Source organism: Lipotes vexillifer, unplaced genomic scaffold, assembly GCF_000442215.2.
Source record: "Lipotes vexillifer unplaced genomic scaffold, Lipotes_vexillifer_v1.1 scaffold216, whole genome shotgun sequence".
In the NCBI taxonomy this organism is placed as follows: Eukaryota; Metazoa; Chordata; class Mammalia; order Artiodactyla; family Lipotidae; genus Lipotes; species Lipotes vexillifer.
In genome coordinates this window covers 4,252,091-4,268,891 of record NW_006779100.1, presented here as the reverse complement: position 1 = coordinate 4,268,891, position 16,801 = coordinate 4,252,091, and the positions used below count along the sequence as shown (strand labels likewise).

The following is a 16,801-nucleotide window of genomic DNA, read 5'->3' as shown; positions in this document are numbered from 1 at the left end:
AGGGAAAGATGAAAATCTTTGCCAAGATTGGGAAGGCTGATGCTTAGAGTTCTACTTTCCTAGGGGCAGGCACTATGCAATCACCCTGTATAATGTCTTGTCACCTACCTGGGGCACAGTCACAGCACAGCTACAAGGGTCCCACTGCTCCTCCCTCCTTAGTCCAGCAGCTTCCTCACCTTTTCTCTTCTTCCTCTTAAAACCTTCCTGCCTCTCTTTCTCCTTCGAGGATACCTCCCAACATCTTTCGGGCTTTTCAAATGGCAGGAAAAAGCATGGATTTCAGCTTACTTCTGCTTTCTGCGTGGCAAAAATTATGGATCAAGCACAAAACGATCTGACTTTGGGGAGTTATTCATATTACAATAAATTATCCTTCCAAAAAGGAATGGATTCAAAGCCTGTCTCTGCTAGTTACTAGTTCTGTGACTTTGGACAAGTAAACTCAAAGCCCCTGGTTCCTCGCCTATAAAAAAGAATGATAATAAAATTCTTCGGGATTGTTTGGAGAATTTAATTAAGAGGAAAAATGTTAAGTGCAAGGCACCGTGGCTGGGACATACTAGAAGTACATAAATTAGAAGCATATAAATGTTAACTTTCTCGTTTCCTGTGTTTGCACTTCCAACAGATAAAGCTTCATCTGTACCAATAGAACCCATTATTGCTGCATGTATTGTGGTCTTTCTGACCTTGTTATTTGGACTGATTGCCAGAAGAAAAAGAATAATGAAGGTATCTAAGTATTCTAAGCTAAAAAGTCATCTAAATAAAAGCAGAGAACTGGCTATATAAGTGACTATAGAATTAGGAACCATACTTGAACGATCTGGTCTCTCTACCATGAGATCTAAAATAGAAGTTGCTTAAGGGAATAAAATTGTACATCTATTACGAGTACAGCTTTACGAAGAATAGAGTAGAAGAATAGAAGTGCATGTGGACAAGACCTGAATGAAAATAGCTGTGGTGTCAGAAGTAGGTGCTGATTTTTCTTCCTTTTAAATTTCTCTTTATTGTTTCTATGGTTCCTTTGGTACAATAAATAAATAAATATAGAGGCACATCTGCTCTGGATTCAGAGATCTGTGTGAAAAAGATGGCACTTACTGCTCACCTCTTGAGTACAGCCACATGCCCTGGCTGTGGTGGGCTGGAGTTTGAATTGTTGAATGCTTAACCTTGTTGGTTAGCATGATGCAGAGGACCTGCATGCATAGGTTAATGCTATGCACTTGACTCCACCAGTTAATCCAGTGCCAAAGGCAGGCAAATGTGGCAGAAAGCCTCTAAGGAAAGGCCAGTGTGGAATTACCTTTTCTTAGGTTAAATAAAAATGATTTATGTGGTCAAAGAAATAAGACCTCGACCAGTGCAGAGGTGGCTGTATTCCCAGCCACCTCTGTATTGGTATGTATTTTTCTACATAGACGATTAACAGACATTTGGGTTTCCGGTCCCTTGAGCCACCCTGATGCTTTCAAAATGTTTATTCGTGGGCCTTAGCAAAACAGGCAAATTCATTGCCCTTGTCATGTTTGCTTTTAGCTCTGCATGAAGGATAAAGATCTTCAAAGCAGAACAGCTCTGTAAGTACTCTGGGCTGGGGTCAACGATTTTCCATAAGCAGATGGGTAGCAGTCAGTGGTGTGCATCATAAAGCCCATCCTGGGCAAACTCCTCCTGAGATGGAAGGTGCTAGAAGGTGAAGTGGTTCAGAGGAGAATGGACGGTGGAGGAGAATCTGCCTCCACTTTAGAGGAAGACAGGTGAGGCTAGGTTGGAAGGTTGCTTAGAACCGACAACACCTTTGGTCTTGAGCCTACTCTTTCTTTAAGCAATTTCAGGCTAATTCTTGTGCAACTGCCTTTTATTGCCACACAATGTAAGTGTCTGAGAGAGCTTACCCTAGGGGAAGCCACTGCTGCATTCTCCTTCAAAACCAGGTCAGAAGCCACATTCCTCATTCTAAATACCGCCTTCTCTTTGGAGCTTCCTTTAGACTGTTGGCTCCAGCATACCTGAAGTGGGCAGTGGCTAAAAAGAACAGAGGCATTCTTTCCAAGAGTGTGAATTTTGTTTTGATTTTTTTTCTTAGTGTTACGATCACCTTTATAATTAATTTCTTGATTCATTTCAGATGAAAAAGCCAAGATGACATCTAATACAGCAAGAGTTTTGCATCAGGACCTCCTTGATTTATGTAGTCCCGTCTGTATTTATTGCTATTACTAAGCTCATTCCTGTCAAACTGTCAGAGGTTATGAAGAAGTGGTTCATTAAGCACTTAGAAGTAGTTATTATGACTAATTTAATATACTTGCAAGAACACTTTCAGGAAGAAAGCTGTAAAGATTGAAAGATAAGATTTTTAAAGTCTTCTCCTTGAAGGATATGTTAATTAATTGAAATTTGTCCTGAAAAGATTGGTAACCATTTACATTTAGTGTGTATTCTTCTAGGTAGGAGATTAACAGACATTTGGGTCTCACAAATCAGTACACTACCAAAAAAAACTGGGGGATGGGGGCAACATAGAGGGATCAATTTCTAAAGTTGCCAAGGAAACACATAAGTAATATCAATTATATCTACCTTCACTGTCATTTCAAAAAAGAAATGTTCTAGGACTAAAAAAGGAAGGATATAATCTCAGAATATAAAGTATTCCTTTAAATGGAAAAAATTCAGTATTATAAAAAACAACATATGTCCTTATTTTTCTCATCTTATCGTGGTTGACAGTCACAAACTTTGTGAGTTTTGTGTGGTGATGAAGATGAAAACGGCAGGGGACAGGGGATAGCATGTTTGTTTCCTAGTATCCTTTGTTCTTTTTGCATAGCCATTTGCATAGATCCAGCAATATTATGAATCAGCCTGTACTCTTCTCATATACCTTAATTTAAAACTGCAGCTCTCTTATTATTTATCGCTGACTTACCCCACTTCCATTCTTTCTTCATTTTTTTCCCTGTAAGAGTCTCTGCTTCAGTTTCCCACACAGCTGGGGTGGGTTATAGGGAGAGGCAGTCTTGGCCAGAAGCACCCTTGATTGTCTCTGCTGTGCTCTTACTCTATCTTAGAAAAAAATTTTTTTCGTCTAATGTTGCAGGAGCTAAATGTGCAACAGTGAAAGAGAAAGAGAGAGAGCTGCTTGCTGTCAGACAGGTGGTTAAAATCCCTTTATTGCCTTAGAAGCAAAGAGAAGAAATGAGCAGAATGTATTAAATCTTAACAGTCTTTTGTTTCTAAGAAGAACAGACACATCCTCCTGTTAGGCTCCTCTTTGCTTCCTTGGAAACGTCAGCACGAATTGGAGAGAGAGACCATTAAAAACTGTGGTTCACAGATTTCTCTGTCTTCTTGGAGGCCCCAGTAGGTTTTGTGGGGAAGCCTTCAGATCATGTCCCTCATTCAGGATTTCTCAAATTAGAATTTGGAAGCCCTGTGAAAATGCTGTAAGGATAAGGTAGGAGGATTGTGAAAATCTGAAAGGTTAGACAATTAAGTAGAACCCTGGAAACAAGAAATTAAAAAACGGTGGGCTGGGATAGTTTAAAGTGGAAGAGGAAATGGAAAAACTTAACATATTTAATTGGACTTGGAATCAGAAGATCTGAGTTCCAGTCTTGGCTGTGTTACCTTGGGCAAGTGCTTTTCCCTCTCTTGGGCCTTTGGAGAATCAGGAGGTTGGATTAAGAAGAGGATTAAGATTCATTTTCATTTTAGCTTGAAAATTCTGTGATCCTAAAAAGATTCCCACATAGTTTAGTTAAATGTCTAAAGGGGTTGGCAAGAAAGACTGAAAATGTAATACCTTTGCTCCGCCTAGCAGAGTTATGAATCAGCTTTGTTCTAGGACATATAAATAACCTTGAGAATTACAGGTCATCAGGAAAGAGTTTCTTCACCCTTGTTAAATACAATGACCTTGTACCTTAGCACAGAGAAGGAACCTTAACTAGTTTTAACAGAGCACAGCAATATTATAAATAGTCATTGCCTCTCATTTTGCCTTACAGTTTTGAAACAGAGTCTGTACTAAAACTATGTCTATTATTTAAAATTAGAAGTTAGCCAGAGCCTGTCTTAGAAAGATGTGAAATTCCAGGATTCAAAAGAAACCCCATATGTAAATCAACTATACTTCAATTAAAAAATAATAAAGTTAAAAAAATAAAGAAACCCCATAACCTTTCCCCAACGTTTTCTCTACCTACTGTGAGGTACGTGGAATTCCAACGTTCCCTCATCTGGTTTTGACCCTTTGGACTACAAATACCAGTGGAGAAGTGACAGAAAAATCCAGTTGCTCCCTTCTCAACCTTTTTATCAATAAGGACAGCTTTCATAATTATGATTTTTCTCCTTCTTGGGCCCCATAGTTTGAAAGAACTGGTCTATCAAACAAATTTTATTTATTAAATAAGAGTCATCTGTTTTCCCAATTTAAAAAACATTTATCAGTGATACCTACTTGTCAGTCTAAGCTTCTTTTATTATGACAATACAATTACCCACTTGATGTAATTCCATTTAAAAGAAAATAAATCTTGTACTATAGTTAACCTGTGCAGCTTTTTAGAGGTTAACAATATAATCATTGCAATCAGGCTTTTTGAATCATTGAAAATAGCTTACAACTATTACCAAATATTTCACCAACTTTACGCCTGTCATCACCATGATCATGACTACTTTCCTGAACCTATTAGTCAGGGGTCATAAAGTCAAATTCTTACAGGGGTCAAGCAGATCAATGAGTGAAGCAGGCTAGATGTACAACAATAGAGAGTGGTGGGGACTGTGGCAAATAGCACATCTATGTCTAAAAGGGGGCTAATAGTTACCACTGGGGACAGGTCTTCTGATTCTGTAAGAGAAGTCAGAAATCTGGATTTTTATGTGTAGTTCTCCTAATTTAAAAAAACTTTAAAAAAATCTTGTATATCTAGGAGTAGAAGAATCTTCTCACCCCAATATGTGTCATTCTCTGTTAGGTAAGTTAAAACCTGGTGTTGACTTGGGCTTTCATTGTTTCATGGAGATTTTTGTGAAACAGCTCTTGTAATTTTCACTCATAGTCTACTATTCCCCAAAGCTCAAGCATGATCACGATGAACCAAATCAGAGGACAGTTAGTTCTGCAGAAATACCTCAGAGATATTGCAGATACATTGCAATAAAGCAAACATCTCAAAAAAGTGGGTAACAAATATTTTTGGTTTCCCGGTGCATATAAAAGTTAGGTTTACACTTCACTGTAGTCTATTAAATGTGCAATAGCATTATGTCTAAAAACGATGTACACACCTTAATTTAAATATACTTTATTGCTGGGACTTCCCTGGCAGTCCAGTGGTTATGACTCGGGGCTGCAAATGCAGGGGGTGTGCGTTCGATCCCTGGTCGGGGGACATAAGATTCCCACATGCTGCGGGGTGCAGCAGAGAAAAAAAACCAAAACTTTATTGCTGAAAAATGCTAACCATCATCTGAGGCTTCAGTGAGTTGTATGTAATCTTTTTCCTGGTGAAGGGTCCTGCCTCAATGTTCTTGGCTGCTGACTGATCAGGCTGGTTGCTGCTGAAAGGTTGGGGCGGCTGTAGCCATTTCTTAAAATAAGGCAGTAATGAACAATGAAGTGTGCCACATCAATTGATTCTTTCTTTCACGAGTGACTTCTCTGTAGCAGGCAATGCTGTTTGATAGCATTTTACCTGCAGTGGAACTTCTTTCAAAATTGTAGTCAATCCTCTCAAACTCTGCCACTGCTTTATCAACTAAGCTTATGTAATGTTCTAAATCCTTTCTTGTCATTTCAACAATCTTCATAGCATCTTCACCAGGAGTAGATTCCATCTCAAGAAACCATTTTCTTTCTTTTTTTTTTTTTAATTTTATTTATTTATTTATTTATTTATTTATGGCTGTGTTGGCTCTTCGTTACTGTGCGAGGGCTTTCTCTAGTTGCGGCAAGCGGGGGCCACTCTTCATCGCGGTGCGCCGACTTCTCACTATCGCGGCCTCTCTTGTTGCGGAGCACAGGCTCCAGACGCGCAGGCTCAGTAATTGTGGCTCACGGGGCTTAGTTGCTCCGCGGCATGTGGGATCCTCCCAGACCAGGGCTCGAACCCGTGTCCCCTGCATTGGCAGGCGGATTCCCAACCACTGCGCCACCAGGGAAGCCCTCAAGAAACCATTTTCTTTGCTCATCCATAAGGAGCAACTCCTCACCCATGAAAGTTTTATCATGAGATTGCAGCAATTCATCACATCTTCAGGCTCCACTTCTAATTCTAGTTGTCTTCCTATTTCCACCACATCTGCAGTTACTTTGTCCACTGAAGTCTTGATTCCCTCAGTCATCCATGAGGGCTGGAATCAACTTCTTCCAAATTCCCGTTAATGTTGATATTTTGACCTCTTCCCATGAATCATGAATGTTCTTAGTGGCATCTAGAATGGTGACTACTTTCCAGAAGGTTTTCAATTGACTTTGCCCAGATGCATCAGAGGAATTACTATCAATGGCAGCTATAGCCTTATGAAATGTATTCCTTAAATAATAAGATTTGAAAGTTGAAATTACTCCTTGATCCATGGGCTGCAGAGTAGATGTTGTGTTAGCAGGCATGAAAACAGCATTAATCTCATTGTATATCTCCATTAGAGCGCTTGGTGACCAGGTGCATTGTCAATGAGCATTGTCAATATTTTGAAAGGAATCTTTTTTTCTGAGCCATAGATCTCAACAGTGGGCTTCGAATATTCAGTAAACTATGTTGTAAACAGATGTGCTGTCAGCCAGGCTTTGTTGTTCCATTTATAGAGCACAGATTTTCAACAGGTACCAAAAAACTGGAAAGCATTTCAGATAAGATGTTAATAGCGCAAAGATAGATACATGCCTCAGTGAGACAGATTGACCCTTATACTAGCTAAATAATGAGAGCAATACTCTGTAGGACTGTTATTTTCTGCAGTAAAGTTTATCTGTTTCTCAGTTTTATGTGTATAATACTCTCCTGGTGCTATAGCTTTGACTGGCAAATTTTGAAATGTCGGCCCCAGTAATGATTGTGCTAGTTCATAACCTTTATTAGACTATGAGTATAATCCCCAAAAGTGTTAGAAATATTTCCAAGCAGTTTCTGAGCTTCTGTTTTTTTGTTTTGTTTTGTTTTTTGTTTTTTGCGGTACGCAGGCCTCTCACTGTTGTGGTCTCTCCCTTTGTGGAGCACAGGCTCCGGACGCACAGGCTCAGCAGCCATGGCTCACAGGCCCAGCCGCTCCGCGGCGTGTGGGATCTTCCCGGACCGGGGCACGAACCCGTGTGCCCTGCCTTGGCAGGTGGACTCTCAACCACTGCACCACCAGGGAAGCCCCTATCTTGGTTTTTGACATGCCTTCCTCGTTAAGCTTAAAGTAAGAGACACGCGCATCTCCCTTCATTCCAATACTTTGAGGGCCCTGTAGGGTTATTAATTGGCCTAATTTCAATACTGTTGTGTCTCGGGGAATAGGGAGGCCTGAGGAAAGAGAGAAACTAGGGGAACAGCTGGTCAATGGAGCAGTCAGAACACACTCAACACTTATCAATTGTTTGCTGTCTCATATGGGCACAGTTTGTGGCACCCCAAAACAATTACAAAAGTAACATCAAAGATCACTGATAACAGATCACCATAACAAATATAATAATAATGAAAAAGTTTGAAATATTATGAGAATTACCAAAATGTGACACAGAGACACAAAGTGTGCAAATGCTGTTGGAAAAATGGCACCAATAGACTTGCTCGATGCAGGGTTGCCACAAACCTTCAATTTGTAAAATTCGCAATATCTGTGACACTCAATAAAGTGAAGGGCAATAAAACAAAGTATGCCTGCGCTGTGCTGAGGACTTTACCTGCATTGCTTGATCCTGTGAACAACCCTGTAAAGTAGTCATGATTGTCTCAACTTTGATGATGAGGACACTTGGGCTCAGAATGCTTAACTAAGTTATAGAGAGTGACTAAGCTGGAATTCATACCAAGCTGATCCAAAGCCTGGGACCTGGAGTAGGAGAGAAGCTATCACAGAAGGGGCAAAAGTTGAATAATAAAGACAAACCACCTCTCTCATAATTTCCTGTTGTTGCAACAACCCTAACAGGTAGGTGTTGGAACCCCCGTTTTACAGATAAGGAAACTGAGGATTAGAGAAACAAAACAACATGCTCAAACTCACACAACTAGCAGGAGGTGTAGTTGGGATTTGAACCCAAGGCAGTTTGACCCCACAGTCCATGCTCCTTCCTCTACCTTGCACTATCTTGGAGACTAAGGATTGGGATAAAGCTACCAGAAAGCGATTGAGAACATCTTACTGCTTTAGGAGTTTGGGGTTATAGCAGAGATATTCATCATTCACTGAATATCCTTGTGCTCTTCACATTTCCCTGCTCGCTTGCCATTAACTAGCCCATGTGACTAGTTCTAGTCAAGGGGCTATGGATAGAATTAACGGTGTCACTTTCAGACAAAGCAAAGCAGAATGGATGCATATTCTTTCACTTCTTCCTTCCTCTGACATGGCAACTGGGGAGAACATCTGTTAGTCTGGGATTTGAATAATGATGTGGAACAGAGCTACCTGCTCACATGTAAGTGAGAAACAGATCCTTGTGTTAAACCACTATTCTTTAGGGTTAATTTGTTACTGCATCATAACTTAGCCTATCCTGACTAACACAGGTATTTTCATTGGCATAATTCAAATACTCAGAAAACTTTCATTATAATAAGAATTCAGGGGAAAGTTTAATCTAGTTTAATGAAATAATGCTTAATTTCAAGGGCAAGTTCATAATAATCCCCATCCCTCCCACCAGGGGCCCTGAGTCATATAAAATGCTGAATAACCTTCAGTAAAATCATAATTTTCCCTTTGAATAGACTTACATCTATTGACAACACATCTTAAAGGAAATAGGGCAGCAGTAGTGCAGCTAGAAAAAAATGAATTCATTTGTTTCATTTTATTAAAAAAGACAAATTATACTTAATCTCATGCCAGCCAACTACAGAAAATAAAATCTATATGTTAATGACAAATTCCTTAACACTCATATAATCTTTTTTCAAGAGCCTATCTCTGAAACATCAAGGTTGTTGTATAGCAAACATCATGGGTAGTTTTTGTGTATGTAATACTAGAAAACATGAAGGGCACTACTGTGAATTCTCAAAAACCTGTGCTCTCAGAGGATTGTGTACATATTAAGAAAAAATTGGAGGTCTGGTGTTCCTGCCAACAGATTCCTAAAGTGTTGCTGTGGAAACTCATGAATTATCTGTCTTTATTTCTCTGGGCAATCTTGGTAGTAACAATAGTGTCAGCCTCTGTTTAAATTATAGGTATTAACAGCAATCTCTTACATTTTCATGTTACCTTATAGTTTATAAAACATTTTACACATGTCTTGTTTGATCCTCACAGCCACTCTGTGAGACAGATAGTGATGTCATTATTTATGATGTACAACTGGAGATACCAAAGTTCAGAAAGGTTAAGTGATCTGTCCAAGGTCACACAGCTTGTATGAAGAGTCACTCCTCCCATCACCCTGACTTTTGGCTCTAGGTGAGTACTACAGTTGCTCTCAGTTTTGTACAGGACAATCATTCAGCCCTTTTGCCTTATGGGTAATCACTGTATGCCAGTAAGAACTGAGATAGGAGATGAGAAATTAAACTAACACACGTAATTTTTAGAACTTCTCAAAATTGAGTTCTCTGAGTTACCTGAAGTATAGTGACATCACATAGCAATAGTTATACTCCAATAAACACTTCCCTTATATTGTACTATGCTAAGCACCTTATATATAACTTACTTAATCTTTATAACAATCACATAAGAAGGGTCCTATTTTCATCACACCCATTTTACAGGGGAGGAAAACTGAGGCACAGAGAATTTAAGTCACACGTCCTGGGTCACACAGTTTGTTAGTGGCTGAATAAGAATTTAGACCAAGTTTGCATGGCTCCTGGGTCTTTAAACATTAGACAAAATTGCCTCTTACATTAATAACTAACTTATATAGTACTTCCTACATGGCAGGAACAAACATATATTAACTCATTTAATCCCTATAAGCAACACATTTAACATTTGAATTCAAATCGAAATTAGATTTAGGAGATAGGGAGGAAAAAGAGGATGGGTAAAAAAGGAGGGGTGCGGAGAGAGAGAGACAGACAGACAGACAGGAAGAACAACTTAAAAGTGCCTGCAATGAGACCTGCCATTCAACTGAAAGAACATGTGCCCTGAAGTGAGCATGAGATGAGGAGGAGAATCAGCTCCCCTGGCCGGTCCCAGTTAATTCCCTCATGGCTCTCAAAGTGTGAGCATCTCATGTGCTGAGCATGAATCTAGTGCTCACAGATTTGCCAGCTATTTCATTTGGTTCTCAACTGAAGAAACAGCAAATCTCTTCCCATACTGGCATAGAAACCTGCCCTGCAGTGCTTATTAAGAGGAGGTGTTTGGGTCTCTGAAGTGATACTTTCCCAGAGAATTTCCAAGGATAGTGTTGACTATAGTCTATTTTTGCCTGACTTTGGAACTTTATCTCTGAGTAAGCTGCAACCCACTTGTATCACTGAACACGAGCCAGGTCAAAGGGAGCAGCTGGATTCCTATAGCTGTAACACAACTCTGCTGCATATATTCAACATTGCTCACGGAAAAGTTTCAGTTACCAGATGTACATGAAGCTACCACATGTACGAACAGAAAAACAGGCCTCTCCTCCTGGCTCAGCCACTAATGAGCTGCTCAGCTCAAGGGTGTCACATAATCTTTCAGAGACTCTGAACTAAGGGACTATACCAAAAGACATTCTCTCAGATCCTGCGAGCCCTCATATTATATGACTGACATTAAAAAACAAAATTTAATGGTAACAAAACTTAGGAAGTCTTACTACCTCCTTGTGCGTCATTCTGCAAACTGTATGTTCCTCTTGCAAAAGATTCTCATCCCAAAACAGGTCATTTTTCACTCCAGCTGTCATTTGTAGGCAGTTTATAGGCAGCTCAAGGGCATCATTTAAAACATTGCACTAAAGAGGATATAGACTTTGCTGTCGATAAAGAATCACAGCCTTGAATTCCTGAATTTTATAGTTATGGTACTCATAAAAGTGTTTAATAACAAACTTGGCTCACTTGGAAATCACCAGTCTAAAGGACTTTGCCCCAATTTGACATGTGGATCATATTTGTTTTTAAGAAAATATTTAACGATTTATTAACAATTTCATAATTCTGCTTAAGATTTCTGCACAACCTCTTTCAATCACTCTAAATGTAGGCATAATATGTTTTATGATTCCACAATGCTATTAAGTTAAGCATCTCGGGGCTTCCCTGGTGGCACAGTGGTTGAGAATCTGCCTGCCAGTTCAGGGAACACGGGTTCGATCCCTGGTCCGGGAAGATCCCATATGTCGCGGAGCAACTAAGCCCGTGAGCCACAACTACGGAGCCCACGTGCTGCAACTACTGAAGCCCACGCGCCTAGAGCCCGTGCTCTGCAGCAAGTGAAGCCACCACAATGAGAAGCCCGTGCACTGCAATGAAGAGTAGCCCCCGCTTGCCGCAATTAGAGAAAGCCTGCGTGCAGCAACGAAGACCCAACACAGCCAAAATAAATAAATAAAATTAATTAATTTTAAAAAAGTTAAGCATCTATTAAGCTATTAAGGCTTCTATCATTGATCTTTGTTTGTCATGATGAGTGCTCATCATGATTTTCTACCTCTATTAGACCAATTAAAATGGGCCAATGCGAAAACTTAACAGCTGCATATGTATGGGCCCAAGAAAAACTTCCTGATTATGTTCCATTTGTCAAAGCCTAGAGTAAAAGCACCCATAAAACTAAACCATCCACAAATGGAATATTCACAATGGTTACTTCATTGCAAATTGAAAAATGACGTTCAGCAATTTATAAATCTGCGAGTTTATTATTTAAACTGACATGTCTCAAGTACTTGTTTCAAAATTCTTTCACTTACATCTTTTGATCCTTAGGCTTAGAGAGCCTGAACTCTTAGTCTCTGGAATCAGACTACCTAGGTATATATCCAAATTCTACCACTTTACTAGCTGTGTGGTGTTAGGCAAGTTACCTAACCTCTCTGTTCCTGCATTCCCTCATCTATAAAATGGGGATAGAAATAGAATCTACCTCCTGACTTATGGTTACTATGAGGATTAAATGAGCTGAGACGTGTACACTGTAAGACACACTAAGCACTCACTGAATTTTAGCTATTATAGCTACTATCCCACTTTTCAGAAGAAGAAACTGAGCCTCAGATTAAATGATTTTTTACACCTATAAACAGGAGTTGGGACTTAAAAACAAGGTCTAATGAACTTCAAACCTTTGCCTCTTAACTCCACATTGCTTTTCTTATTAACAGAAGAAACCAGGTTTTCTAACAGAGAGCTTTTAAGGAACATATTCTTTTCTTCTTTTAGTCCTAAAAAGAGAGGACAAGTTTTTCATCTACTTTCAGGGTGAGATGCATATTATCTTTTTTTAGTTTTTTATTTGCCCTGTGAATGTGTCCAGTTTTAGTTTTATCTGATGAATTATTCTTGGAACAAAGAAGAAAGAAAATTAAATGAAAGAAAAATAAAATGAGATGCACAAATGGGAATCTGATGAGAAAATATTATAAAGAATGTGCATTAGAAAAGGTGGATTTGAGTCACCACCTCCTTCGTATTAACTTTATTTCTCAGATTTTTATACTTTGTCTCAAGAAACACCTCTGAAGAGAGTACAAGAATGTCATAATTATTACACTTAAATATTTGCTTAAGATAGCAAAGAATGTAGTTCATGAACAAAAGAAGAAATAAAGAAAGCTCTGGTTTTGTTCATTGCACCATTAAGGAAAACGAGTCTAGCAGCATTCCTAAAAGGAAACCGGGATCTATGGTCTCCAATGATGCTTATTATTTTCTCTCAAGTCCAATTTCTCCTTTTTCATCTCTATCATTTTCTCTTCCATGTGCCTTTCTTTTCCTTTCATACTCATCTCAATCTTACTGTGATTCTACAATTTAGGTTTTGGTGATCACGGGTGATTATTTTCTAAAAACGATTAGTTCAAAGAGAAGCATTCTCGGAGTAGCCCAGCTAGGGCCTGTTTGTGGCTAGATCTTCACAGCGTTACATCGGTTCCTTATTTTGTTGTTGTTCACAAGGATCTGGCAAAAGGAAAGAAAAACAAGGGCAATTTCCCTGCATCTTCCAGAATAAGGTCTTAACCCCCAATGGACACAATGGGCTCTCCGCGTTTGGCCCCTGCCTTCTCGCTCTTTAGTTCCAAGCATGCTCAGTGTCTTCAGTTCCCAGACAGAGACTTGCTGCCTTAAATTCTTCTTAAAAGAAGAATTACCTCCAAGTAGAATGCCTTTCCTCAATCATTATCATTTAACAAACCCCTAATTGCCCCAAATTCAAATCATTTCTCCTCTCTTCCAAGGACCTCTCCCTAAACCTCCCGGTCTGACTTACATATTCCTCTTTCATGCTCCACATTACACCATGCAAACCTCTACCAGAGCATAATGGTTAGGGTTAGGATTGGCGTTAGGGTGATTCACCTCCAAAACATATCCCATTTTCATCCACTTCCTTTCATCTCCACTGCTGCCCTCTTGATCAAGGTCACCAGTCAACTTTTGCCTGGACAATTATAGTCTCCTAACAGGTCTCCGGCTTACATTCCCATCTCCCTTCAGTCTCTCATTTACACTGCAGCTAGAGTGACCTTTTTAAGAAGAAATATTTCATATATACAAAAATATAGATAACGTATGAAACCAGGTGTAACAAATAAGATGAAAACCCACGTACCCACCACCAGTTTAAGAAACACAATATTGCCAATACCTTTGAAGCTGGCTGTGTCTCTTTCCCAAAGGCAAACACTACCTTAAATTCGATGTTTAATATTCCCTTGTTTTCTTTTTTTAACATCTTCATTGGATTATAATTGCTTTACATTTTTGTGTTAGTTGCTGCTGTATAACAAAGTGAATCAGCTATACATATACATATATCCCCATATCTCCTCCCTCTTGCATCTCCCTTCCACCCTCCCTATCCCACCCTCCCTATCCCACCCCTCTGGGTAGTCACAAAGCACCAAGCTGATCTCCCTGCGCTATGCAGCTGCTTTCCACTAGCTATCTATTTTACATTTGGTAGTGTATATATGTCCATGCCACTCTCACTTCACCCCAGCTTACCCTTCCCCCTCCTCGAGTCCTCAAGTCCATTCTCTACATCTGCATCTTTATTCCTGTCCTGCCCTTAGGTTCTTCAGAACTTTTTTTTTTAGACTCCATACATATGTGTTAGCATATGGTATTTGTTTTTTTTTCTGACTTACTTCACTCTGTATGACAGACTCTAGGCCCATCCACCTCACTACAAATAACTCAACTTCGTTTCTTCTTATGGCTGAGTAATATTCCATTGTATATATGTGCCACACCTTCTTTATCCATTCATCTGTCGATGGACACTTAGGTTGCTTCCATGTCCTGGCTATTGTAAATAGAGCTGCAATGAACATTGTGGTACATGACTCTTTTTGAATTACGGTTTTCTCAGGGTATATGCCCAGTAGTGGGATTGGGTTGTTTGTTGTTTTGATATTGAGCTGCATGGGCTGCTTGTATATTCCCTTGTTTTAAAAACAAATTCTTTTACCACGTATGTCTGTATGTCTAAACAATACATTATGTAATGTTGTTTGTTGTTGAACTTTTAAAAAGTGGTTGTGTGTCATTTGCTTTGCAATTTGCTCTTTGCACTTAACATTATGTTTCTGAAATTCACCCACGTTGATTTTCATCTTCTCTGTAGTAGTCCATTGCATGAATATGTCACAATTCACACACACTCCTGTTGATGAACTATTGGGTTTTTTCCAGGTTCTATGCAATCACCAGCAATGCTCACATAAACAGTCATGACTGTGACGCCTAGGGCACATATGCAAGAATTTCTCTAGGGCAGGGCTGTCCAGTGGAACTTACTCTGATGATGAAAGAGTTCTATATCTATGCTCTCCAATATAGTAGCCGCACGTCATTACTGAGCACTTGGAACGTGACTACTACTATTGAGAAAGTAGATTTTTAACTTTAATCTTAATGAATAAATTTAAATAGCTACAAGTGGCTAGTGGCTACCATACTGGACTGTGTAGTTTTCGAATACAAACCCAGGAATAAAGTTTCTGGGCTATAGAGTACTTGCATCTTCAACTTTACAAATATTGACAAATGTTTTCCAACTTGGTAATATTATTTATATCTCCGCAAGCAGTATGTAACGATTGCCAATATTACTTTTAATACCTGCCTTTAAAACTTTTGCCTATCAAGAGATAACATGGCATCTTATTAAAATTTTATTGTGCATTTCCAACATTACTGCTGCCATTCATTCTTCCTTTTGTGTGAAATGCCCGTTTAGGTCTTTTTTCCATTTTTTATTGGGTTTTTTGTCTTTTTCCTACTGATGTTTAGGAGCTCTCTACATATTTTTAGTATTATTTTTTAATTTGCCTTGACACTGGATCTGTTTAACTAGGGAAGCCCCATAGAAGCTATAGGCAGAAGGCATATCTGCAAAGGCAGGTGATGCCACTCACTGAATTTATATGCATTTTCTTTTCTAAAATTGTGGATTCATGCTAGAATCCTGCTTCTTGTAGCTTTGTTCTATGAGCTGTCACAGGGCTCAACAGTATCTTTTCTGGATGGAGTTAGAGGGGTAGGTCTGAACAATCCCACTCTTAGGGAAACGTCTTCCTGGCTTGGTCATCTGGGGCAGACCCATTGCAAAACCAGCTTTCCTCTGCTCTTCTTTTCTGTGCCCACACACGGGCCGAGTGTATGGGTGTGAGTTGCTGGGTGGGAAACTGGTACTAAGGGTGACACCCTGGCAATGAGGGCAGAGCAGGACAACTGGCAAAGTGATGATGATAGGAATTTCTGGGTATGGGGTGGGGAAATGTAGTCATTGGCATGAAAAGGGTAGCAGTAGCTGTAAAACTGGCCCCTCCACCTTCTCCAGTGATTCCATCCCTCCTCCTTTCCAGTGCTTATATTCTAGCAATGGTACCTTCTCTGCCACATATTTAATCTCTCATCTGTACTGGTTCCTGCCTTTCACCCTCCAGGCAGACATTAGTTTTCCTTTTCTCCCAAAAGACCTTCCCTGGTATTTCCTTCCCTCTCAACTTACTGCAGTGTGGTGGCTTCTGCCCACCCCACCATTCACTGAAGCTGTCCTCTCCAAGGTTGCCTCTGACGTAGTTACCAAACTTTTCTGGAGCTTTCAGGCCCATTCACCATCTTCTCCTTGACTTCCTGGGATTCCAGGGCGTAACTCTATGGGTGTTCTCCCTCTCTCACTGCTCTTTCTGTGATTTACTGCTGGCTTCTCTGTCTTCACCCATTCTTTAATGCCACTATTTCCAGAGTTAATGGTACCCCCTTATGGCATCCTTGTAACAAGCATTAAAAGGTTCACCATAATCTGATTGGGCACAGCCCTGGGCCAGGGCATGTGGCTTCAGGTCCCATTCACCCCACTCAGCCTGGTACCCTTGCGCCATTAACACCCTGCACAACAGCATGCAGCTGCCCGGGGTACAATTCTTGGTGCTCATCTTCTTTTGCTTTATTCTCTTTCC

At 39.8% G+C, this 16,801-nt stretch overlaps 1 protein-coding gene across 1 annotated transcript in view; it reads left to right on the top strand.

Annotated features, from left to right (window-relative positions):
* Positions 1 to 2,257, top strand: part of TMIGD1 (transmembrane and immunoglobulin domain containing 1) — a 13,335-nt gene extending 11,078 nt beyond the window's left edge. The window contains exons 6-8 of the mRNA XM_007452458.1: positions 632 to 735; positions 1,549 to 1,589; positions 2,141 to 2,257. Coding sequence (XP_007452520.1) covers positions 632 to 735; positions 1,549 to 1,589; positions 2,141 to 2,144 — 149 coding nt within the window. The 3' untranslated portion in view covers positions 2,145 to 2,257. The remainder of the gene's footprint in view (positions 1 to 631; positions 736 to 1,548; positions 1,590 to 2,140) is intronic.
* The last annotated feature ends 14,544 nt before the right edge of the window (positions 2,258 to 16,801 follow it).